The sequence below is a fragment of the Protopterus annectens genome, chromosome 5.part0 (assembly GCF_019279795.1).
Source record: "Protopterus annectens isolate FY-2018-M chromosome 5.part0, PAN1.0, whole genome shotgun sequence".
NCBI lineage: Eukaryota > Metazoa > Chordata > Ceratodontiformes > Protopteridae > Protopterus > Protopterus annectens.
In genome coordinates this window covers 323,512,652-323,540,241 of record NC_056735.1, presented here as the reverse complement: position 1 = coordinate 323,540,241, position 27,590 = coordinate 323,512,652, and the positions used below count along the sequence as shown (strand labels likewise).

Sequence of the window (27,590 nt, the reverse complement as noted above, 5' to 3'; positions counted from 1 at the left end):
TCTATCCATCATCCTAGACTCTTATGGATACTCAAGGATGTCTCTGACAACTGCTTCGTGGCCACTGCTACCACCATAGCATCCACAGGAACTCCTTTAGTTAGAAAAGTTTTGTCTTCTGGAGTGGTCATAGATTTGTTTGGCCTCCTCAGGACAGGCTCCACTGTGTCTGGAAAGGTCTAAGCTTTTCGGGATATGACCCCTAAAAGTTGGCCATATGGCGGTGTCACCCAGGAGGTGGAAGGTCGGAACCAAAAGCCTCAAGGTACACAGATTCGTCCTCCGTAAGGTTTAGAGGTCTTCCAATCATCCCTCTAAGGATTTCAAGGATGTCCACAAAAGGAGAAATCCTCAAAGGGGGATCTTGGGGACCCTTCTGACTCATTTTGGGGACCCTTCTGACTCATCCAAATCAGTCTCCGAAGTGACAGACTCAGGTGAGTCAATGTGCGTCCTCTTACAAAGTCTCTTCCGAGGGACCTCTCCAGTGGGATAAATCTGGGGAGGTCCCGAAAGAGGGGAAACCTACAAAGGGAACTCCTTGGGGCACTGGTTCCCTATGCTTAAGGGCATGCCAGGGAGAAGAGGTTGCTACTGGCTGCTGGAGGGACATCGGGTCCAAAGGCAGGGCTTTGGCACTAGACAAAGCTTTCTCTATTGCTTCGAAAGCGTCATCACCCTGCTCTGAAGACCTCCGCTCGAGGAAACGGAAGGTCGACTCAGAGCAGGAGGGACAGGTTCCGAAATGAATGTGGGAGCAAAGCTCACACAAGCTGAAACACTGAGAGGGAGAGTCTGTCCTGAAGAAAAAAACGGGGTGACTATTCCTCTCGGAGTCGACTCGAGAGCATTGGCTCCCAGACCCCTCGGCTCCAGACTGAGCCAATGAGGATAGAGTTATTGGTTCCGAGGAAGCAGGAAGAATTCTCGGAACCAAAGGCTCCAGCACAAAAGGACCCGAGGCTTAGACTGAGAGCAAAGCAGTCACAGGAGTAGTAGTAGCCTGAAGATGGGATGGCTCCGAAGCCTTTGGATCCAGAGGAGCTAAATTTTTGCCAGCTCCGGGTCACAGAGCAGCCTCTTCACCACCTGCTCGACATCCTCATCAGAAAGAGTCCTGGAAGAACGGATGGAGAGAGATGGAGAACTCCTCCTTTCCAAAATAGGAGATCTCAAGGTTTGTGAAACCGGTTCCAAAACAGGTGAGTATCTCGACATAGAAGGTTGTCTCGGCACCGATGAAACAGACAGTACAGAGACTGAAGAAGCAGAATCAAAGCCAGAACTCTTTGGCTCCATCGCTTTTGATTTCTTTGATGGTTCTGAAGCCAGAACAGATGGAGATTTCCTTTTATGAGTTTTGGGAACTGTCTGACCATGTTCCAGCTGTTCCTGGAAGGAACTAGTCATAAGGCCCCTGTCTATAAGTTTTCTTTTTCTTTCATTAGGAACCCTAGTACTGAACGCATGACAAAGTACAGGGTTCAAGTAAATGAGCCTCTCCAAGACAGTACACACAGCTGGGGTGACTTTCAGTCAATGACAATTTTTGAGAACATTTGTCGCATTTTTTAAAGCCAGAAGGGCGATGTTCTTTATGTTCTCTGTCTAGCTTTAGACATATTTCTGCAAAGAAGAAATAACAATATAACAACAACAAACCTATAGTACAACTATACAAGGAGAAGAAAATGTATTTATTTTTTTTAAAGAAGGACTAGCACTGAGAGGAAAGGCCCTCTAATTTAAACGGGCAACTACAGCCCTCTGACTAAAATGGGCCATACAATCCTTAAGAAAAGGGGACAGGGGAGCAAACACTCACTACAATCACTCATATAATAGGAAAAAATTAGTTAATAGAAAGGGTGAAGAAATATGTGAAAAATATCGAAAATATAATTGAAAAAATTTTACTTAGCCAATGAGCCAGTAAGAAGACAACCTCAACGCTTTCACGGCAAACGAGATCTAGGGAATTGCCATGATGCACCATGAGATAGGGGATAGCCTCGAGCCAGTAAAAGCTCTCGAGCTTTAGTATCGGCCGAGTCGGAGCCGAGAATCGTCTCTGAACCCATCCAGCAAGAATTACGGCAAGATAGGACTACATAACATCCTTACATTTCGACCTACTTAATACTAATGATGACTTAAGAAATAGCAGTATAAAATCAAATTCTTCTGGCATTATCCTTGTAACATACAATATAATTCTCCCTCCCAGCCACCCTTTTCTTTTATGAACCACATCCTGAATTCTTTCAGAAATATACTCAACAAATAGACTTGAAACTTTGGTTTGAGAATCATTCCATTTAGTATAACCAAACCTTTCTTTAACAAAGGCTCCACACCTAAACAACTTGACTTCTGAGAGACTAAAGGCCCTTCTTGCTGGTATCAATGTTTTAAAGATTTAAAAGTAAAAAATCTTCAAAAGCTTATAAATTAAGATTTTGGATCATCAAAATTGGTTACTTTTACAGAATATTAAAATACAAGCTCAACACATTTTATTTCTTGCACATTCATGTCAGAGAAAACCCTAGACATTCAGTTTTGTATGATACATTATACAACAAATTAAGGTAGAAAACCTTGTTTCTAAATTATATAAAATCCTGACAGAGTACAACACTAACTTAAATGAAAAAAATGTAGGAAACATTACATTGGATCATAACTCTACTTAAGAGCAGAAATCCCAAATGCTAAATTCTATTAAAATACATCTTGGTCTCAAATATTGGTGTATATTTACTTGGAATTTTTTACAGATCTTTCTCACCTCTAAACAGAATTGCCCAAATAAATAAAAACACCATTACATGTTGGAGGTATACCAAGATTTATAATGCAGATTGGACGCATATTTTTGACTGTCCTTGAAACATTTTTGGAATTCATAGAAGATTTCATGAAAGCTTTACGGTTTGATTCTTTTTCTTTAACTAGGTTTTTAGTTCTATTTATTATAAATGGTAATCAAGTTGTGCAATGAGAATCTCTGCCTGCTCTGGACCATTTCGGCAGTGGCAAGGTTAAGTACCACCGAGGGTTGAAGATCAATTTTACTGCCATCCTTTCAAGAATTTTTATCTTCCTTAAAAATAGTAGCTTTGAGACTAAAATAAAGGAAAGTTATTTCCTAGGATACTTGTCAAGAATACTTGGACAAAAGTATTATCTCTAATTGATTTATTTCAGCAAAATTCTGCCAGCTGAATTTGTTTCTTAAAATGTTTATTGTTTATATGACATATATTAATACTTAATAAACTTTACTCTCTGGAGTACCACAATTTGTCTTGGTTAATATCTCACAGGCATGTTGTACATATGTACATGTTTTTTCCCCCTTGGAAAAGACTTAATTTTCTTTACAATTGTATCGTACTCTTGCTTTTTACAACTGCATCAAATGTACTTCTGTTTATATGTTAAAAATACATTAAAAAATATTTCTGAATAAAAGCCCTTCTTCAGAGGAAACTGAACAAGATCTATGAGAGCCCCCCAGACCAAGTCAGCAACAGCTGAACGGCAGGAGGGGGAAAAAGTTTGATCTGGAGGATGAGAAATCATCCACTGAAAGGGGGGGGGGGTCCCACTGCCAACTGTACACCTGATGGATCACTCTCAGGACCCATTTGTCTTAAATTACCTGTTGACAAAATGAGAAATGGATAACCAGCTTTTTGGGGAGATTGAAAGGCTTGCCAGGGTGGGAAGGAAGGGTGCTACCTTTTGAAAAGATTGACTGGATTCTCCTGTTTTGGGGGGGGGGGTTGACCCCCTTCTTTTTGGAGTCTCCTTAGCATTGTTTAATGACTGCTTATTTTGCTTTGTATAAAAAGTTGGAGTTGGGTATGAAGTTAACAAATTTGGAAAAGCAAGGTTGAAAAATCTGAGTCACTCCTTGAGTCAGTTTCCCTCTCATCACACTTTTACAGAACTTCAGAAGTAGACAGTCCAAACAAGTCCTATCTTTCAAAGGGAGGATTCAAAATTTCAGCTATAATATCCTCAGTGAATTTTGAGAAAGTAACCATGCAAATCTTCTCATAAAAGATCCAACAGCTGCTGCTCTAGAAGATGCATCAGCTGAGTCATAAGTACACTTCAGAAATGTTTGGTTACTTGAGACGCAGAAGCAATATTTGCATTCGGAGACTATTTTACCTCAAAAAGATAGAAAAGGGACAGTAATGCTCTTCATATTCTCAAATGAATATCCAAAACTAGCATAAGCATGATAATTGAGAATATTAAAAAAAGTGAGCAAAATACACTTCCCAAATCATAAACTGAGGGAGAGAGATGAGCATTTACTACACTGTTTAGCAGCAGCAGAATTTGCCACATAAATCACAGCAAGGTCGGATCTTGCAGAAGAAATTATTTTAAGACTGAGGAACTTTATATATTTAACACAAATCCACCAAAAACAAACTGCAGAAGGACGAACCAGGAACCCAAAATGTCTCAAATTTCCACGGAAAATTTATTAACAATTCTCTCTCTAAGTGCGATAATTTTACATACACTTTTCGTTGCAGCAAGTACTGCTAACTTCTTCAGAAGACAGCAAACAAGTGTTGACAATACAAGCCACTTATATAGCAGCCCACTAGGATTTTCTAAACAATCAATCAGCCCATTAGGCAAATCAACTACACATAACTTTAAACAATCCATATTTAAAAGAAAACTGTGTACTAGATATTATGAACATATACTTTTTCGTTAATGTACCCAATCACTTGTACAACAAAGAAGGTACAAAATGAGCAATAAAACAACATCCAAAACGTTAAAAACATGTATGTGTAGAATATACAATATATGAAATATATATATATATATATATATAAAAAATCTATATATATATATATTTTTTTTTTATTTATATTCTTTTATTGATGTTTTCATAGTTTATAGTTTACGTAATTTTTCTATGTGGTTTGGTTTATATTTTTGTGCTTAAAATTTAATATTTAACAGTTAATATTTAATATTGAATATTTAATATAGGAGCATTGGTGTCCACTCTAAACAAAAGTTAGAGTAACATGATTTAAAGTGGGGATAAGAATACCATTTTTTTAAATATAAAAACTTCTTTTAGCCCCGTTGTTAACCTTGTTGGATCCAAGTAGCACTAATTTTTTGAAAACGTGTTTTTGGTTTCTTGATGTTATTGAATGTAATTGAGTTTATAGCGGGATATATTTTTCCAGTTCAGGATTGACTTAGGATATGTTAGCCACTAAGGGCTGGGATTTTATTATATATATACATTTTTAATATATATATATAGATTTTTTATGTATATATATATTTTTTTCATATATTGTATATTCTACATGTACACGTTTTTAACGTTTGCGAGTATATTGCTTTGGATGTTGTTTTATTGCTCATTTTGTACCTTCTTTGTTGTACAAGTGATTGGGTACGTCAACGAAAAAGTATATGTTCATAATATCTAGTACACAGTTTTCTTTTAAATATGGATTGTTTAAAGTTATGTGTAGTTGATTTGCCTAATGGGCTGATTGATTGTTTAGAAAATCCTAGTGGGCTGCTATATAAGTGGCTTGTATTGTCAACACTTGTTTGCTGTCTTCTGAAGAAGTTAGCAGTACTTGCTGCAACGAAAAGTGTATGTAAAATTATCGCACTTAGAGAGAGAATTGTTAATAAATTTTCCGTGGAAATTTGAGACATTTTGGGTTCCTGGTTCGTCCTTCTGCAGAACTTTATATATTTACCTTCTTAGAGCCATGCCAGCTGTCAAGCATGTTGCAGGCTGTAATAAAAACATACTCCAAAGCTGGAAAAAGAAGAGTAACAGAAGTAGGCTGGGGAAATTCTAGATGTATAAATCATATTTTCTCAAAGAAACTGGAGTCATTATTTTCCCACTGAAACAACCAATTCATCCTAGATATGGTTCCAGACAAAAATAACATCGTAAGATATACTCACTTCAGAATTAGAATCAGCTACCTGATGAGAAAAACAGAAGTTATTCCCTCGATCATTTCCCTGTGTATCTCACTGGGAATCGTCATAAAATGAAGCATTCCTTTTCTCTTACCGGTAAATCCAAAATGAGAAAGGTTAAGGGCCTGACTTAAGCCCCAAGCTAAGCCCAATAAATAAACCATGTTCAAAGTGACAGACAGAAGATACATTTACTTTCTGCATCTTTTTTAAAGGAATCTCTACAAAAGTATGTAGACTGCTGTCAGGGACAGCCATCACCCCAGGGAAAAGGCAATCCAATCCAGCCAGAAAGAAGCATTCCCCTCCTTCCTCAGAGACCAACAAGACTGGTTCTCTCATACCCAGTAAGGACACTCCAACAACCACAGAGGATGTGTCTAACCCCCGGTCTATGGTGACTAAAGGGACTGCACCAAAGGAAACCAAGGAAGATTAGTGGTTTGAGGAACTAGGGATGGCTTCTGCAGAGTCACCCACCTACAGCTTAGGCAATGAAGTACCCTGCTGAATGGGGCAAGGCTGTCTGAAAAAAAATTCTTCTTTTTGTGGTCAGAGGAAGAAAGAATAGAAGAACCAATAAACTGTTAAATGATAAAGCTAAGAAGGAAAGTCTACAGTCCAGGTACAAGTGACAGAAACTGGTAAAAAGGTAAGCATAAAAACTGCAGCATTTTCACATTAAAAACTCTGACAGGCACCAAATACACTTACAACAGCACCCCCTCTAACACAATGTACAAGTTCTCAAAAAAATTCACAGTAAATGTTAAAACAGTAAAGTTGACACAAAGTGAAAAACCTCTGTCTTCCAACTGACAGAAAAGTCATGTGCCAGTCCAATAAAATTAAATTCCTAGCATAAAATAAAGTTTTACTCAAAAAAGTACTGTTTTAGTTGTACAATAAATTGGGGAAGCTTCTTCTCTAAGGGGAACTTGTATGCCCAGTGATGGAGAAATACTAGCAGAATGTCAATCCGGGAAAGCCCACAAGAGGAGCTGTGTGGTGGCAGGAAAGCTCTTAAGGGCTTGGTGCCTTGACTGCTGATTTTCTCCAGCTCTGTTCAAGCTTTGGTATGAAGAAGGTGCCCTTAAACTTCATCATGGCAACATGTGACAGACCATGTTCTCCCAGTACAGTGTCCCTCAATTTACCTCACAGCCACTGAATAAAGAGAACATTTAAGGCAGGGAAAAAAAGGCACGTACTTATAACAATAAATCCTTGTTGATACTCTGCCTCAGAGGGGTTATCTGCCCTCGTGGCAGATCTTCGCCAACAAACTTTTCACGCAGATGCTTCCCCAGCACTTGACATCTCCCATCATGTTATGGCTCTTTCCTTAACTCGGAATTTGCTCTGAATGAGATGCCAAGACATTGGATAAAATATGGCAAGGAGCAAGTTCTTCAGGGCTTGGGTCTACTATACAGTACCACAAAAGAAGCTATTAACTTGGATAGAGGGTTGCTTGGTGGGATGTAGAGACAGTCTAAGAGGGACAAGAACTGTTTTTATTGGTAACTACATAACTTTATCTCATGTTGTCTGCTCTGTCCATCTTGACAGTTGAGACAGATTCCCCAGATACTTTTCTTCCCAGTTGGCATCATAAGATACCACTGAGAATGGTAGAATCAAAGGCAGCCCTACACTTAGATACAAGGTTAAGTTTGCAATGTTTGATGAAGGTATGCATTGTTGACCAATCTGCTGTAACACAGATATCATCTGTAGTGAGGTTTGAAAAATGCTGTGGTGCAGCCTTTACTGTAACTCAAGCAACAGAGTTCAGTTAACAACTTCAATGCTGGAGAAGTATGGTGGGGTAAGAGCAAGCAGCCTGCTCACCACTTCTGAGGGGGATGACACGCTTCAAGGCCATATGCATAGGCTTCATTGCCCTTGGGTACACTAAGGAGGTAACCACGCAATGCTTTATGGCAGGAGGCAGGGATGCTTGCTGGGAATGTCCTCACAAAACTGGAGGGGGGGGTTGCTCACTGCGGTCAACTCACTGCACGTCTATCGGCAAGTAGCTTACCCTTTCACTCACAGGAAAATGGGTATGAAGAAAGATCATGAACCACCTCTGATGGCTGCATGAATGGCTTTCCCCTCTCAGCTGCCCCTCACCCTGTAATGCAAAGCAAATGGGACAAGTGGTTGTGAGGGATGGACGATCGGCAGACAACAGCAGCAGAATGTGCCAAAGAAATGCAGCTCGAGACTTGGCAAAAAGTTCAAAAGTATTAATGCAAAATTAATGGGCAAATGATTAAAAATGCCAGCTTCATTAAGGATTGAGGAACAGAAGCCAGCAATTTAAAAATCTTACTAATATGCACCTACCAAAATCAGGAAAGCATACACTGCAGGCCATTTAATTTACATTTTTTTTAATCAAATGGTAGGATGATGCCTTACAAGATGGAAAAAAAATATCAAAGGGTTGGAAAACTTCAGAAAGCCTTCAGGAACTGTCTTTATTATTCAGCATCTAATAGGTGGCCACTGCCCAATATATACAAGGCAATGGATAAATCCAGTTCTACCTGAAAATGGTGCCTAGAATAAAATTCTGCGTTCTACCACCAGATCAGATAACAGAATGTAAGCAAAGCATTGTGGTACACGGTGACATAGCCAGCTCAACTGTGACCCAAATGACCAGAATTCATTTAACAGTTTGGGTGCTAGAAGTGTGCTGATGCAGGAGAAGCGGTGCTTGTTGCTTGTAGTCCTGTATTGGGGAGAGGGTATTGGCTACTCTCTTAAAATGTAGTACCACTCCAGGGGCAGTTGGAAGGCAGGTCCCTGAAAAAGTAGTGCCACTCTTTCTGGTAGGGATGTGGGTGTGGCTACCCAAGACAGGATGGTGTTCCTGCTTGTAGGGAACCACTACTAGCTTCAGCAATGTTGTGGGTACTTTCAATACCACTAAAGGAGTCAAGTTAGGCATCAATACACAACCCCCCCCCACACGCTGCCTGTTTGACCATTGTGTGAAGGACTGCTCTCACCTGAAGGCTTGAAATGGCTCTAGTAGCTTTTTCTTCACATGGAGCAAATGAGCAATGGAGCTCTCCCCTCTGTGAAGAGTAAATGGATGGATGTATAAGCAGCTTGATGGCTGGCAGGGACAGGGATCAAAAATTACCTGGGGGACAGGCATAACCAAATACTAAAAAAAGAGGGAGACAATACCAAATCAGTGAACATAACTCAAAATGAATACCACACACACAAAAAACAGCTACATGATATCTTTCACAATTCCTGTCAAAAAGTCAGTCATCCAACTTCATCATAAAGCCAAGCCATCAACTTCTTTAAAAAATAATCCCAACGTATATTTGGGAAGTATAAAATATTATCATGAGATAACAGCAATCAAAATTCTTGAAGGTCAGCAGGATACAAGACTGACACCTGAACCTGTGATCACATCAGTCTCCCACACTAACAATTTGCCTTTTTCTTCAAAATCATCTTCTCTTCAGCTACCCGTTTCTTTACCTCAGACCACAGTGCCTCTCTAGGGCCACCTCCTGTGAACATGAAACCTATATGGAAAATTAACTACTGCACAGGCAGACCGTCATTCTCGATAGCCTCAAATTCCATCAGCAACACCAAGATCTCTGACTTCTCCACATTTACCACTGCCTTATACTCCTTTACGGCATTGTCAGAAATCAATTCCTCCAAACTCCCTTTGCATCTCACTTGAAACAGTCTACATATTCCAAAGCACCATTTTAGTCAATAAAATAAAACCACCAATTCATTAGAAGAACCTCTTCCCAAGTGGTCGATTCACTGCTGCCAATATCCAGTTGCCAAGCCTAGGACATTCTTTGATATCTTCTCTGGACTTTAACAAAGCAAGGGTCTATGATCCAGCTGTAAGCCAAAAGGGCATAACAATGAAGAAAACATCTTAAGCTCACTGTTTACTTCAAAAAAAAGCCTTGTCCTATTTTTCTGTTTTACCCAGGAAACGTATTTCCATACATAAAGTCTGCACAGGATGGCATTCCTTCACTGGTGCAAGGGTGCAATGATTGAAACATTATGAAACGAGTACTGTTTCTAAGTGTGGCCTGGACCAATGCAGGCATTTATTCCATCTTAACAGATAATCATTCATACTCACAGGCATTTAGAAAAAAATAGCACGAATGCAACTTGAAATTACTACAGTTGACAGAAATGACCATCTATAACAGCTGTCACAAGCTCCAGTAATGGTAGTCCAAACATGAATAGGTAAGACAGGACAAAAAGATCATCTGTATTCATAGGTTGGTACTAGGCTATATGACCTAGGGCCTATACAAGCCTAGCCATAACAATTCCCTGGATATTTCTTCCCACAACATTTACTTGCCTGGACCCCTGTCTAGCAGGGCTACTGATGTGATCCCCGGGGTGAATATCTTATCTACCATCCAATCGTCAAGGTTCCTTTTGAAGGGCGCCAAGGAGGCGCTCTGCTTGACATGTATGGGCAGTCTATTCCAGAGTATGGGGAGTCTCTGGGTCAGGAACCTAGCCCTCCAGCATGTTTTTGTTCATTGTGATGACAAGGTTTAGATCCCTGGAGCATGCGGCTCTGAGGGATTGGGATTTCTTTAAGTGGAGCATGGCCAACAGTTCTGGATTTGACATGGCCTTGTATGTCGAGCAGAGATCGCCTCCAAGTAGATGATATGCCACAGAGTGTAGCTGGAGTTTTTTTTTAGACAGTCAGTATAGGGTATCTGCTTTAGGCCTGTGATTCTTTTAGTGAGGTATTTCTGTGGCCTTTCCAGCTGTTGCAGATGTCTTCTGAGGTACATACTCTATAATGGGTCTGTCTAATGAGGGATGAGTACAGTGGGACAATGACCTCCTTTTTTCTTGATGAAAAGCCCTTGATGAGGTGTGCCACATAGAAGGATTTCCTGACTATTGTGGCGATGTGGTTATCAAAGATGAGACCACTGTCTACCTGTGTCCCCAAGTCTCTCATCAAACTTTCAGTGTTTAGTGTACTGCCACCTATGTGGTAATACATGGGTACATGTTTTTTCCCAAAGGGGATAACTATACATTTCTTGGCATTAAGCTTGAGCCCATGGCTCTGGCACCAAACATCTGTTTCTGTAACGCCCTTTTGTAGAATATCTACATCACTTGGGGATTCAGTAATGACTCCCAGTTTGCAGTCATCTGCGAACTTTGTTAGCGAGAGTCCCTTAGTGTTGGCCTGTACTTCCGAGAAGTAGATGCCAAACAAGAGCGGTCCAAGGACTGAACCCTGAGGTACTCCACTTGTCACTTGTCTGGAGCTGGATTTGGAGTCGGCTACTTTTACAGTCTGGGTTCTGTCAGTAAGCCAGTTGGCAACCCATCGAGTGACATAGGGATTGATGCCCAGCTTAGTAAGTTTATCTATGATTCCAGAGCGGGGGATGGTATCGAAGGCCTTGGCAAGGTCCAGATAGGCTGTGTGGACCGGACCGCCTTACCCTCATCCACAGTTCTGGAGACTGATTCGAAGAAGTCAATCAGGTTCAGGAGACGAGATTGGCCCTTCACGAACCCAAACTGGGTGGGGTCCAGTGTTTGAAGGTTGCCAATGTCCTTGTTTATAAGTTCCATGATAATGCGTTCCATGCCCTTGCAAGATCAGGCTTGTCAGACTGATGGGACGATAGTTCCCGGGATCCAAGGTGGATCCCCCCTTTGTGAAGTGGGATAACTGTAGCTGTGCAGCACTCAGTGGGCACGAAGCCTGAGGGGAGGCTATGATTAAACATGACATTTAGGTGAGGTGCCAGTTCATTTTGTAGTTCATGTAGTACACAGCCCGGGATATCATCTGGTCCCATGGATGCTGTATTCTTAGCTTTGGAGAGTGCGGTTTCTACTCGTGTGACCGTGATTACCGGAATTTGGCAATCTTTTGGTATTGAGATGGGCCCTTTAGGGGGTGAGGGGGGGTTGAAGTTTGCACTAAATTGATCTGACAGGATATTGGCAATATCTTCGGGATCAGTATATTTAAATGCCATTCTGTCTGTAGCTCAGAGCATATCTGAGCATTGCCATTTAGATTCTTGACATAACTATAGAATGCCTTGTGGTTATCTTTGGAATTTTTGGCAATTTTATTTTCGTAACTAGCTATTAACTCATTATGCTAGCAAAACAACATTACAATAGTCTCTCTGCTGCAATGCTGTCTGGTGATGGGAAAATGCACTTTCACATAGTACCCGCCTACCAAGTACGAACTGAACATCAAGCCACACGTTCTCAAATTACACTTTGTTTATCTGCATCTCTCCCAGCTTCCAATACAGTACATGCAACATATTCAAAAATGTAAACTGGACTGGAGCTTTCTGTCCTGCTTCGCTGCATTCCCAAATAATGGATGACTTTGCTAATTCTACTGCTATGTTAGTAAAAGGAAATTTAAGAAGGCTGCTGCACTGTTGTACTACGTTTTTGTAATTACCAGTCCATATAAGGCAGACAACCAACCTGTCATTTCACACTCTAAACAGGACTATAATATAACAAAAAGCCCTTCAAATTTGGAGAGAATTTTAGTTAGAAATTTACTAGACAAACTTAATTTGCTCTAGTACAAAAAGTACTTCTGTTATGAAAAATACAAAATAAGGGTAATTTTAGAGAAGTTTTAACCAGAAAAGATTAAGCTTGTCGAAATGAGATATTAGCTCTGAAGAATCTGGGTATTGCTTACTGACAGGTACATTAGCCAGAAAAACAAAAAGGGACTTGTTTTACATTCAGTCACATCTAGAAGCACTTCAGGCAGGACATCATTTCAAAGCTGCAGCAGGTCCATCTAATGCAGTTTTGTTAGTCCGAAATTTAGTTATCACCTCAAATGCAGCTTAATTCTAGCATTACAAAACTTTTGCGGAGTCAGCAGCACTTCTGTAAACATCTTGATATTTCTTTAAATAAGATAAAAAAAGATTAAAATAAGATTCCCATTTCAGTTAACAAAATATTTCAGCAGCTCAGATAGTACTTTTCTGCTTACGACATCAAAAAACACACAAAAAATAAGTCTTACTTGCCAGTTCAAGATAAAAAGGCATTATTCCTATTTATGCTCTCTCTAAAATCATAAATGTCCCACTCTATTTGACAAGTGCTCCTTAAAGCTAAAATACATGACAGAATGAAGAATTACCATGACATTCCCAGCAATGTTTGTGATCTGCAGTGCCAGCGGGAGAACATTTAGCTCACACATGATCTGTAGAATGAATTTGGCATCCATCCAGGTGTTTTCCAACAGGTATAGCAACTGACTGGACTCACTAAATGAGATGTTTAAAAAAAAAAAGAAGACAAGCTTTTTTAGTACTGAAGTCTGGCAAACTAAGCGACAAAAATTCATTTTAGGCCCTCTATTTAGATTAAGTTTTTAGGATTGGTTGGTTGAATAAACTGTAGGAAAACATAGTGCCATATTAACTGGAGACATTAAAAACAATGAAAGCAGTACTAGAGTCTTATCACAATGTAAATTCATGTATTTTCTGCACAAACCTTTATTTCTCTGATTCCCATTTAAAAACATGCTAACACAAGCAAAATAACTCCCCTGCCCCACAATAAGACAACCTAGGTAACCTGCTACCCAGCTCACATCCATGTGAGTGGAATGGTCCAGTGCAAGAAAATACTCGTAAGATTCAAGATCAGCAGATGACATGCATGTCTGAAGGAGGCAACAAAAAGAATTTAAAACAAGACTGATACAATTCACTTCTGTTAAGTGTGAATACAGGTTACAACATTGCAGTAAATATTTAACAGAGCCTGCTAAGCAAGAAGCATGGCATTTACTGTATACAATGGTTTTAAAAAGGAGTGCTACTTTAAGAAGGGATGCATACTGTGTGGCCTTGTCTCATCTACTACTCTCAGTAGACAGCACTGAGTCTTGCCTCATGCCTCTTCTCTGCATTTTTACTTCTTCAAAGGAAATACCTTGCATTTACTTTAGATACCATGCAATTGGCTAAAAAAAATCCTCCGAGCCTATTTTTGCAGAAGATATGTCATTACTCTGACTACAATTTCAGGAATTAGTCTCCTCTGGCATTTTGGTGCTTCAGAATACAACACACACCGGAATGCCATTTGCCCATGTAAGGCGGGTAACTCACTAACACTTCACAGTTTTCTTCAACCAATGTAGCTGACCTTACAAAGAGAAAACATTTCAAAGAAAATCTGCAACTTTTTACTAAATGTTATTGATGTCCAAACTCCTAAAATATAAAAGATCTCTGGTACAGCTTTGCTCAAAAAAAGATATGGAATATTAAATTAAATCCATCCTAAAGATCGACATGGTGAGCACTATCACAGCAGTAACGAGTTACTTTCAAAGCAACATTCTGAAGTACCAGTGATACAAATTTCAAAGTACCACAGAAATCCCTTTAGGAGAGAAAAATAGTAAAAATAAAAGTGTTGCATGCTCTGCTGAGTGACCAACAACCCAAAACATCAAAAAAGCCAAACACTAGTCTGTACTTGCAAAAGATAACATTTAGTCTACATTAAGCACTTTTGCCTAAATGGAATGTAAACTTCATCAGAAAGAGCTTATTGTAGAAAAAAAATCTCTTGCAAGTATGGAAGAGTGTTTGCATTAGCCTTTATGAAGGGAAGCACTAAAAAATCAAAGCAGGATGCTCCAAAGACAAAATATGTCAGTATAGATATGCTTAGTAAAACTGGACGCAAATGATAAAAACAAAAAATGCAAAAAACACAGGCCAACTTGACTATGGCCCAGGTGACTCAAGTTCCACTGGCAACTAGGGCACGTGGAGGTGGCAGGGAAAGATGGCCATACAAGAAGGAAAGACAGGCTGGAGTAAGATGCATACAGTCACAAACCCTTGGAGAAAGAGCAATATCAAGGTGTGTCCTGGGTTTCAGCTTCCATTTCACTAAGCCACCATCTAGTGGCTGCCTTCAAGGAATCATGAAGTATCTACAGTGATGCAGAGCAGCTTGCCTCTCTTCCGTGTGCGTGTGTGGGCACGGGGGTTAGGCAATACAAATGCTTTAACTGCCAGGATGCCAGAGAGAGCATAAGCAAGCAATGCTGCCTTGTACAATGCATCCTACTATACAGCGCTTGTCGCCATACTGTATCAGGGTAATTCTCTTGTATGAAGGAATGAAACAGCCTTATTTGGGAAGGCCTGATAGTCAGCAGGTGCAGGAGAAAAGGCACCCAAAAAAAAGAAAAAAGGGAAAGGCACAAAGGTTTGACACAAGAATATCATCTAATGTGCTCTGCAGGCAGCCAGCTCACAAAAAGAATTCCCTTTCACATCATTACAGAGGCACCAAGCCATCTGCAGCACAAAATATTGAACTCTGCTGTTATTCAAGATCTACTTGACTAGTAGTTTTCCTTCGTGAACCGAAGCATAAAGTTACTGGAAACATTTGGGGAGATCCTTCACTTCCTATGACCCAGGCAAGCCAAGTTCAACATGGCTCAGCATTAGAACAGCCAGGCAAGGAAGGTGGGAATGTGCAGCTTATGTCAGTTTGCCTTTTATGGCGGAGGAAAATGGTCCCATTTGACCAAATAGTTCCTGGGCAGCTGGAGGGCTGCAAGACAATAGCCATAGGATGATGGATGGTGAACTTGGTAATTCAAGCCTTCGGTGGTAGCCCTCATAGACAAGTGTGTGACCATAAAAGACCCAAGACATACATGAAGGTACAGAATGATCCAGAGGTGATGCATATTTTCAAGTTAGCAATGAAGGTGGGTTTAGGGACTTGAACACAAAAAGTACAGTTGTGTACACTTACCATAAATGTAGATGTTAGAGTGTATTCCCTGTTGCAGTCATTACATTTGGGTAATCTGCTGACAAGTTGCCCTCAGCTGGCCTGATTAACAAAGTCTTGGGTCCTGCATTGGTTACTGTCCCTTCTTCTATGACGTCAGGGGTATAAAACATGCAGCCGACGCCATTACATCAGTTTTTCTTTCCCCAGATGTCAGGTGCCCCCCCCAAATGGGGAGAGCAGAGGCAGAGGGGGGGGAAAAGCATAGACTCATAGGTTTTTCCAGCTGAATGATAGAGTATCCACTTTCCAAGCTTTTTTGTAATAAATTCTTGTGCAGAATTTGTCCAACTGATAGTTCTGGGGTGAGGCAAAAATATCTATGTCTGGACTTCCCCATTTGCATGTCAACATGCTGAAAACTTGTGGTTCCCGTTTCCATTTGTGTGGGTCCATACGATTTCTGCTTAGTCTGCCAGAGTATTTAGCTTTCCTGGCAGGAATTGAGCTTGTAGTTGTATTTGGTAGGTCAAGGCCATGTTCCACAATGCCATGGCTAGTCTGCAAGAGGGTAGGAATGTGCACCCCCCAGCTTGTTTATGTACCACATAACTGTGGTGTTGTCTGTCTTTATCATTAGTTGTCCTGGATGAAGGTAGTCCTTGAAGGCTGTCAGTGCATTCTGTACAGCTAGCATCTCTTTCTGATTGATATGTAGGTGCATTTGATTTGGGCTCCATTTGCCCTGAATGCACTTTCCTGCAGATGATTCCCCCAAGTATAGTCTGATGCGTCTCTGCAGCAGGAGGTGGAGTGAATGACAGTCCCTTGATTTGGTGGCAGGCCTCTGCCCACCATAGGAACTCTAGTTGCAGGCAAGGTATAATAGGAATCATTGTTGCCAGACTGTGACAATGTTGACTCCATAAACTTTTTAAGTACCACTGAAGTTTCCTCATATACAGTCTTGCATATGGAATTAGAAGAATGCAGGAGGCCATGAAACCCAAGGCTTGCAGAATTTGTCTTGCAGATAGCAGGGTTTTTGTGGCCACCTGTTTGAAGTAAGTCACCAATTGAATTTGCTTTTCTGGCGTAAGGCAAGTCATCTGGGCAGTTGTATTCAAGCTTGCACCCAGGAATGTAATTTTTTGAGAGAGTACCAGTTGTGATTTCTTTTTGTTTATGGTGTACCCTAGACAAGTTAGAACCCTTTTTACAAACGCCAGATGCTTTAGAAGAATGTCCTTGTTTTCTGCCTGAATTAGACAATCGTCCAGTTATGGATATATTTGAATATTTCTTTACCTGCAAAATGCAATTACTGGAGCCAGGCACTTTGCGAAGACCCTGGGTGCAGTAGATAAGCCAAAGGGCAGTGCAGAGAACTGGTAATGCAAGTAGCCTGCTTTGAAGCGGAGGAATCTTCTGCAAGGTTCCCTGATTGGGATATGCAGGTAAGCTTCTTAAGTCTAGAGTTACCAACCAGGCATCTTTGCCTAGCATAGGTAGTAACTGTTGAAGAGTCAGCATCCTGAATTTTGGAATGTCCAGAAATGTGTTTAGAGTGGATAAGTCCAGAATTGGACGCCATGATTTGTCTTTTCTGGGTACCAGGAAAAGTCTTGAACCTTGTCCCTTTTTCCTCTCTTGGTACTGGTTGAACAGACCCCATGTTCTTAAGGGACAGAACTTGTTTCTGGCCCTCTGACCACTGATTTGGGGCAGATCTGGCCATCCGTCTGGGATTGGCAATGTGTGGAAATGAAATCTGTATCCCTGGGATACTATATTTAAAAATCATTTGGCAGTTTTGTGCATGAAGTGCCAGTTTTCCCCCCAAAGGGGCGGCTAAAAGGTAAGTGCTTGGTGATTGTAGAAGGAAGTCATTGAGACTGTTTACCATATCGAGGTGCCTTGTTTCCAGATTTGGAGGAGGAGGCACCCCATTGTTTTGTTCTAAAAGTTCCTTGTGACTGAAACCTGGAGCCTTTGGAATGTCTGGATTTGACTTGAGCGGCTCTCAAAGGGACTGGAAAGGACCAGTTCTTAGTAGGCCAGTGCCTACTAAATCTTGGAGGTTGCACTTGTAAGGAATCTTTCACAGTTTGCATAGATTTAGCTTTACCTTCCATCTTTTTAACACTTCTTCAGCCTTATTACCAAAGAGACGGTCCTGCTGTAAAGGAGCATCCAACAATTTTGCTTTAACATGGTCAGGCAGAGTTTGCTCTGAGCCAAGCATGTCTTCTTAAGCACAGATCCAGTTACAGCAGCCCTGCAAGAGGCCTCCAAAGAATCAAAACCACATTGCAAAGTATGTTTTCCAACTTGTTCAGTTGAATGTAATAAATCCTGCAAATCTTTATTTTCCACACAGTCAGAGATTAACAATTTTCTGTTTAAGTAGTCCCATGATATGTTGTTGATATTTGAGCATATGAAATTGACATTTTAAAGCCCTGATTGCAAAGGTTGCAGACATGTAAACCTTCTTACCCCATCTATCCAGCGCCCTGGAATCTCTATCAGAAAGGGTAGGATTTTTAGCAGTAGAGGCCTTAATGCCCTTGAGACCCTGAGAAATGGTTTCAGGATCAGCAGTAGGATTTTTGAAAAGGAATTTGTGGGAGTCAGGAACCCTGTAGTATCTGTCTGGCTAACTAGGAGCCGGAGGGAGAGAATCGGGAGCCATACTAGATTCTGCATCAACAATGTCTAGAGCAGGAGGTATAGCCAAAGGCCTATGCTGAGGAGGAAGAAGAAAATCCCCAAGTCTCTTTTTAGATTCAGAGAAATCCTGACTTTCCCAGTGAAAATGTTCCCTTAAGGTATGTAAAGTTTCTCCAAAAGAAAAATCCTCAGGGGGAGAAGCAGAAGGAATGGAATCTTCTGCATCAGAATCCTCATAGATAGGTATAGATATATCCTGATCAGAAGAAATAGAATCCTGATCAGAAGATTCATAATCAATGTCTTGCCTAGGCCTCTTAGCAGGAGGGGGCTGGCTACCCCTGATCAAGGTAATTAAATCTTCAGCCATTTTGATCATTTGCTTTTTAGGCATAGGGGCCTGCACACATGGCCCAAGCATCGGTTTATTAGACATAGAAGTAGATTTTGGCCTTAGTTTTGAAGATGGCATCGGTTTAATATACAAATCTTTAGGCCTGAAAACACCCTCAAAAGCCGGTGCCTGCACAGCGGCTCTGGAGCCATCTAAGGTAGAGACATCTGTGGGGTCAATATTTAAAGCATCTCGCGGCATACCAGACTCCAAATGGGTCTCAGCAGAGACCTGCGAATCAAAATTAGCGGGTATCAGGGGCTGTGAAAGCACCTCACTGAGTACTGGCGAACTAGTGAGTGTCTTAGGATAAGCGTCGTCAGTTTTGGACCTCGACGGCCTGTGTCTGTCTTTTTCTTTGTGTTTTTTTAGGTATTCCGGTAGTCTGATTGCTAACGGACGTCATTTCTGGACAGTTAAATCGTAACCCAAAATATTTAGAAGCAAAAATATACCGACATTTAATAGTGCATTAATTAAATCTAGCACAAAACCGACAACAAGGTACGTTATGATCAGGGCCTAGGCAAAGAATACAGTACAAATGAAAATCCTTATGAAGTATTTGCTTCCCACAAGTAATGCAATTATTAACTTTTACTGACATCAGTAAGGAGCAAGAAAAAGTTTCCCCAACGGGGTACTTAGCTTTTAGTTGAAGACTTCGGTTCTGAAACTCGAAAACATTTCAGGTGTCAGCCGACCGGCACTTGCGAATTGCTTCTGCTTAGGGCACCACGCGGCAACAAAGACTGATGTAATGGCGTCGGCTGCATGTTTTATACCCCTGACATCAGGAAAGAAGGGACAGCAACAGACACAGGACCCAAGACTTTGTTAATAAGGCCGACTGAGGGCAACCTGCCAACAGATTACCCAAATGTAATGACTGCAACAGTGAAACATGAAAAACATCTCCATAATAGCGGTCTGTATCATGGTGCCATGAAATGGGACGGATGGTGACTGGTAGGCAATAGAGGACAAATATAAAACTAAAATGACAAAAATAAAATCCAAAACTTCCATTGCAGAGAGAGAGGGAAAAAAAGTTTCTACACAAAATTTCACTGCTGCAATTGCCATTTCTGGAAATCCTGCCTACAGAAGACTCTTGTCTTTGATAAAGTCCCTCTCAACCAGAATGCAGCACGTTGATGGTAGAAAAGGAGTGTCAGTTGCTACCATCTTCAGATCTTTCTTGCCACAGTCCATGTGCAGTTATATAATGTACACAGTATTGTCAGCATATCAGTCTGCTTCCAGAGATTTCACTTAAATAACCCATAGGAGAAATATTTGAACTTTATTCTATAGTGTGTAAATGTCTGACAGTGATAATTATCCTGCAGTTATTCAGAAAAAAAAAATAATTCTAGTGAGTGTGAAAAACAAATCTCAAGAATTTTCATAGCCACTGCCTTCTCTGCTTAGGCTTATAGCACAATGAGGATTGTCTGTCTCGACTGTGCAAGGTCTACCCCCAATGACAATCCACTGTAGAGATAAATCTCTCCAAGACTACATTGCTCAAAAGAAGGCATGCGCCTTGTCTCGCCATGTCATTATGCATCAGTCAAGACCTTTAAAAATTTCTCAGAGTGCAAACATTCTGAAAAATGCCAGAAGAAACTGAAAACCACAATATCCTGAGCAAGTTAGAGGGTTTCCATAGGTCCATCAACATATAGGAGAGGCACATCTGCAGCCTTGTGTTTAGAGTCTGTTTTTGCCAATGTGTCTGGAATGAATTTTCAGGAGACAGCCCCATTGTAGGCTTTAGCCGTGTCCTCCTGTACCAACCCCCCTGCAGCATCAGTCATCTTGGAAGCCTGAGAGTCACTGTAGTAGATGCTACTTTTTACTAAGAGAAGGGGAAGGTGGTGCTCATTTTCTGTTAGCCTGAAAGGATGTCCCTGGAGATACAGTTGGGGTCTTGAGTCCACCCATGTATCCAGACATTTAAGATGGCCCTTCCCCACTAGAAAACCAAGGCCTAGAGCAATGAAGTTGAAGCCTGCACCTGCTTACTTGCCTCATTCCAACACTATACAGGGCTTCACCAAGAATTTACTCCAGTTGGTCAGGATTTCATGAGCTTTCGTAAAGTCAAGCAACCAGTGCTGGAAATCCTAATGGTGTTAAGGGTGCCCTCTAAAAATTAAGCCTGGCTTTGAATCTGATTCAGATATTCCAAATCCAGAGGCACATGAGCTGGTATATGCGAGTAAGATGTCCACTACACTCCTCCTATTAATCAGACACTGAGGACAGCATATTGTTTGCTTCCCCACAAGAGTAACTCTTATTTGGAGATGCTCTTCATCAGATGGTGGGAAATGTCCAATGGAGTATCAAAGAGCAACTCAGAGGCCCAACTAAGACGTACCATAGTTATAAGCCTGACAAGGTCAAACCAGCTAGTGGATCCTCCAGTGTTAGATATCCTGGGAAATGCCATCATTAATGCACAACTGCTGACAGACTTTCCCTTACTCCAAGAAGTCTGATCATTTCTATAGAGCCCAAGATTCCCACAAGTTTCTTTACAGGAACCCTCTGGCTGATCCAGCAGTATCGTCCTTGGATTCGATTAAGAAACCATTTACACATCCATCTAAGAACCCAACTTCAATGACTGTGAAAGTAGAACTGTCACCTCCTTTGGAAAAAAGCTTGCACATCTACTATCCTGACTTCAGGGCCCTGAACTGCCAGATACATGTGCTTAAGTTGTGGAATTCCTCCTGAAAAAGCTGAGAGGAACTAAGGCAATGGTATTGAGTGATAAAAACCTGAAGCAGGAAATAACGGACTTATGCAGCCTCCCTTCCAGTGTGGCTATATACTACTAAAACTGTAGTTATTTACTGGACACATCATGCAGGACAGCAGCTACGGGGTCAGAGATTTGGAGACAGGTCTGGCTATGGACACAGCCCATGATAGATTATGTGATGTCAGACTTCCTCATTACATCCGAGTGACACCTCCAGGTGCATCTACAGTTACCTCCTACTGCTCCTCTAGGCGTCAAATATTACTTATGCATATTTGCATTTATAATTCCAAAACCATGCTACATACAAGGTTTAAAAATATTTTATCTTCAAGCATACATGATGGCAAACACAACTGTATTGATATTTTATCTCTGTAAATGAGTATTGGTTAGAATTGTAAGGTGATAATTTAATTTTTAAAGTCTCAGGCCACAACCACTACGAGTTAAAGGTACATACTCAAAATAGTTGCACTGGAGTGAATGAGTGCCACAATACAAAAAGCTCTCCTCTTCAAAATCGCTGTTGAGAAAATACTCAACAGAATGGAGAAAAAGAAATACCATGGCATGTCAATCCATCTTTTTTTTCATTCTCAAGCTCTAAGATGCAGTAGTAATTACCTTTCAAAATGTTGGCCTCTTTTCCACAGCAGCAAACACCAGAAAGGGAAGAAGCCAAGATGCAGGAAATAACTGCATGTGAATCAATAGGATAGGCATAGGGGCTTTCAGATGGTTACAACCAAAAGAAACAGCTACAGCTCAGTCAAGCTAACCCTCCAACTCCACTAAATCCCAACTCTCTGTATCCCAAAAATATGACACTTTTCTCTCTCCATACTTAAATCTGGGGTGCTCCCAGTTTATTTGCAGAGAAGCAGAAGAAAATAACCCAAGACAAGGGGATCCTAACGATTCTAAGTTAAGGGTACAAATTACAATTCCTAGGCAGACCAAAATGTGTAGGTATCCTTCCAGTTGCAATGGAATAAGCACATTTATTCCCACCCTTGCTAAAGGATTTGATAAAGCAGAGTCAGAGAACATACCAACAGGGGAGAAAGCAAATAGTTTTACTGAAGATAATTGTTCTAGCGACTGTGAGCGCCATGCATAGAGGGCTGAAGGCCTGACTACTCTGTAGGTGAAACAGCTCAGGTACCTGTGGGAGGTGGACAAGGCAACCTGTGGAGAGAGAGGCATCTGTTGCTTCCATAAGGGCGACACCCAATGGGAGCACAAGGTGACAAAGCCCACATTGGCTGCATAAAGTAAAAATGGTACAATTCCTAGATTTAGGTAGAACAGACATCTCCCAAAATCCTTGGGTGGGGTTAGGGAGCCAAAAAAAGCTTTTCTGGCACTCAGAAAGATGGTGATAGGGCAAATCCATTCTAGACTTTTCAATGGGTACTAAAAAAATTTAGCAGTCCTAATGTTCAAAATTCTTAAACCTCTAAAGCCTTTTGCTTCTACTTCGTCAAGTCTTCATATAGTCAACCTGGCTGTAAAGGATGCCTACCTCCACATCCCCACAGCAAAGGTGCACAGAAGGATTCTAACATATGAAAGCGGGGGAAACCCACCACCAGTTCATATTCTTGCCTTTTGGGGCTTGTCTATTCCACCTAGGTTCTTTACAAAATGCCTAGCTCCAGTAATAGTATTTTACAAGACCAAAGGCATACTCATCTATCCTTACCTGAACTACTACCTGATTTAGGCAGACTCTGTAACAGAGGATTAGAATGCTTTGTGCTACTCCCGGTCATGTTTCAAGAAACTAAGTGCCTTCATCAATCTCCAAAAATCTAAAGTGAACCCTGCAAAGTAAGTAGTGTTCCTAGGAGCCTTGACAGGAGACAGATTAGCAGAAAGCCTTCCTGAACATAAAGATTTTCTATCTATAAAAGTCCATCCAAGCATGCCAGAAAGAGATTCTGCCAAAACAAGGGAATTCTTCAAGATCCTTGGGTACCTGGCATTTTATGTTCTCATGGTGCCAGATGAGTAACCTGCAATGGTATATCAAATGTATGTTGACATTTCCAGTCTCCGGAACTTGCAATACCCATTTTCCCCTAATCAGACAGAGACTGCATGGTGAAAAACTCAGGTGCACCTCAATTCAGGATTACCTTTCAAATTTACTCAGGACACCCACAGCCTCAGTAAAGACTCTTAGGACATAGCCTGGGGAGTTTTTTTTTTTTTTTTTGGGGGGGGGGTCCAAGGATCCAGGGCACATGAAATAACGGTTTAGGAAGAAAATTATAAAACACAGGAAATAATTGTTTTAATACTAGCAATAACAAAGTTCAAACAGATTTAAATAAGTAGTGCTATGCACATCTTCACAGGCATTACAGTGTTGTCATACATCAACAAGCAAGGAGGCATCTACACTTGTTTACTTTGATAACTGGTAAGGCAACTTTGAGTAGTAATCATTGTCCAGATAGCAGGACAGACCCTGGAACTACATTACACCCAGTTATAGAAAAATGTTTTAGCAGACTGGTCACAATCAAACCCACATGAACAGATGCTGAGCAGAGATGTGTGTTCTTGCATCTGACTCAAATGGATTTGCTACAAGATGATATATTTTGCTTCCCCAGATAACATACCACCCAGAAGTTTTTAATTTTAATTTTATTTATTGACATTTGTAAACTAGGTTGGTCCAGCTACGCTTGTGGCCCATGTTCAGTGGAAACCCGAGGAGAAAAGCTCCAAAAAAAAAAAAAAAATATGCAGGACAACAGCTCCCAGAGCCTAGAAAATAGATGCCGTCTCCACTGCGTGGGCAAGTCTATTTCACTTTGCTTTCCTTCAGTGCTCTAGTCCCAATAATCTACTGCAATTAAAGTAAGTCAAAAATTAAAAAAAAAAAAAAAAACAGGAGAGAGTTCACATCAAAAAATGGAATCAAAGTGCGCAGATTGCTCAGAACAAATAGATCACAAGCTATGACAAACATTAGCTAGCAGTACTATAATACCACGTGTTCGAGTTTGTAAAACAAAATATCAAAGCACTGTAAAGCTTAGAGCTAACTTCCCAAGACTTGCACAAGTTTAATTTTCAACAGGCATGTGTGTGTGGCTGCATGCTTCTTTAAGCTTGCTGCTGTGCCATTCATACCAAAGAAATTACTTTAGTGAAAAATACATGCTATATGTGAAAACAAGAGCTTAATTTATTTCTGTTTTCTGTTTGTGCTACTGAATACAGACCAAGGCTAGTACCAGAAAGTATCCTTCAATCCTGCTGTGGATAGATCTCCACTAAAAATTACTAGTCTGTGAGAATTAAACTAAGTAAAACTTCAGCAGTACAACAGTTGCTGTGGGTTAGGCAAATTGTATTTTATGAAATGCAGAAAAAATTCACTGTAGCCTCATGAACATCACAGTTTTTTTTTCTATTTTCTCTGCTTTGTGTGAAATCAGATATAGGCATACTTTTCTGTTCTAGATTGTAATATCACTTTGAGGCTGGCAAAGATATTACTGCACTGCCATAATTAACAAAAAAAAATGTACACACACATTACACATTATATATACATACATACACACACACAATGTACTACGACTGGACAGAATAAATAGAAAAGGTGGAGTAGCAGCTATCATTTACCCTAACCATCTCACAGTAACCTCCTCTAACACCTCTCTACCTCCCGTCCCCCTGCTGAAATTCTGTCAGTAAATGTAATTCTCAACAAACACCTTACCTTAACTGCTGCTGCCATATACATACCTCCTGGTGATAATATTTCCATCCTTGAACAAATTCTATCCTGGTTCACAGACATTACTACAGAAACAACCATCCTAGGGGACGTCAACATAAATTGGCATCCCTTTAAAAAACAGTCTCCCCTTAAAGTATGAACCTTTATGGCTTCACACAGGTCATCTCAACTCCAACTCACATAAGTAAACTCTCAAACTCGCACTCGGTTATTGACTGGATACTAGTATCTCATCCCAACAAATACCATAAACCTAAATCACTATTTGACCCAGTTAGTGACTATGCGCCTATCAGAGTACTTAGATTCACCTCCCCACACTACTAGTATTCACAAATATAAAACTTTCCGTAAACTGACCAACTTCAACCCAAAATAACTGGTTCTCACTCTTTTCACTGCCTCTTAATGATGCTGTTCTACACTTCAGTTCAACCTTCTTAAATTGTCTCAACACTCTTGCCCCTCTTCAAACCTTCTTAAATAGTCTCAACGCTCTTGCCCCTCTTCAAACAAGAGTTAAATCTCAAATCTCCCATTGGCTTACCAACACCACTCATTCCTCTATCCATATCAGAGATCTAGCATGGAAAAAATGGACAAAATCAAAATCTCCTTCAGACTTACAAAAATATAAAGAACTTAGAAACAAAACTAAAAAAAAATTATAGTAGCTGATAAAAGAAACTTCTACTCTCAATCCACTTCTAATCACAATAGTAACCTTAGGGACTTCTGCAAGTCCATTAACCACATCTTGCATCCAGGTAACCCACCATCTCCTAACCCTGAACTTAATCTGTCTCCCACAGAAATAGCCACCCAGTTCAATTCCTTTTTCATCAACATCAGTAATTTACTGCCCTCTAGCTCCAGATCTCTTCCCAACTCCACCCTTGCTTCTGATTCATTTAGCCCTCACTCTAAACCAACACCCCAATCCCCCAAAAAACACTTTCTCTTCAACCTCTAACAACTGCCTGTATCAAAAAACTTATTCAGAACCTAAACCCACGCTCTCCATCTGTTGACAGCTTGCCACCATACTTTGTAAAATAGCCATCTGTTCCATTCTATACCCCATATCTATTCTGATAAACTGCTCACTGTCTGAAGCTACTGTTCCATCTGTCTGGAAAAAATTCTAAACTATCCCCCAAACATAATGGGAGAAAATCTACAGACATTTCTAATTTTAGACCTATAGCTATTCTCTCACCACTCTCAAAAATGGAAAAATGCATCCATGCACAATTATTACACCACCTATTACTAGGAAACCTTTTAACACCCACTTGTCATGGTTTTCAACTGAACCACACTACTTCCCACTGCTCTCACTGCTTTTACCAATTCAGTTGCACAATCCAGAAACAATAAAACTAGTCTCTTGCCTACTCCTGGACTTATCCCAAGGCATTTGACACTGTGTCTCATCCTTTGCTCATTTCTAAACTAACAGAACTTAATCTGTTCCCATCCACTATCTCTTGGTTCAGCAGTCACCTGTCCAATATGCAACAATCTGTTAGATGGCTTTCTACACTGTACCCTTCTCTGCCAGTCACCACAGGTATGCCCCAAGGCTCCATCTTAGGACCTTTTCTATTCAACATTTAGCAGACAATATTTATAAATCCTGCCCCACATCAACTCTCATCCAATATACGGACGATTCTACAGTCATCCCCTCTTCTGATTATTTCTCACACCTGCTTTCCAAAACCCAGCAAACTTTCACAAATATTGAGACCTGGCTAACCAATAACTGGCTAATACTCAATGCTAAGAAAACTAAACTACTTCTATTTCTGCCTAAATCACTCTTTCATAACACCTCAACCTTCACTATCACCTCGTTAGACACCACCACCACCAAAGTCAAATCCCATACCATACTATTAGGGGTCATAATTGATGATACAGTAATTTATATGAAGGTCGAATTTTAGTTTATCAGAAATACTTACCAAAAGCTTGGCTTACTATTCCGTAACAAAAGATCTCACACCAGAGGCGAGACAGTTACTCTCTCTTGCTTATCTCCTACCCTGTTTCTTCTATGGCTCCCAAATTCTCACTAACCTACAGGCAAC

The 27,590-nt window shown here is 40.6% G+C and overlaps 1 protein-coding gene across 1 annotated transcript in view; it reads right to left on the bottom strand.

The window, feature by feature from the left end:
• Positions 1-27,590, bottom strand: part of POLA1 (DNA polymerase alpha 1, catalytic subunit) — a 3,104,727-nt gene that overhangs the window by 2,122,271 nt on the left and 954,866 nt on the right. Inside the window, exon 21 of the mRNA XM_044072304.1 lies at positions 13,238-13,367. Coding sequence (XP_043928239.1) covers positions 13,238-13,367 — 130 coding nt within the window. The remainder of the gene's footprint in view (positions 1-13,237; positions 13,368-27,590) is intronic.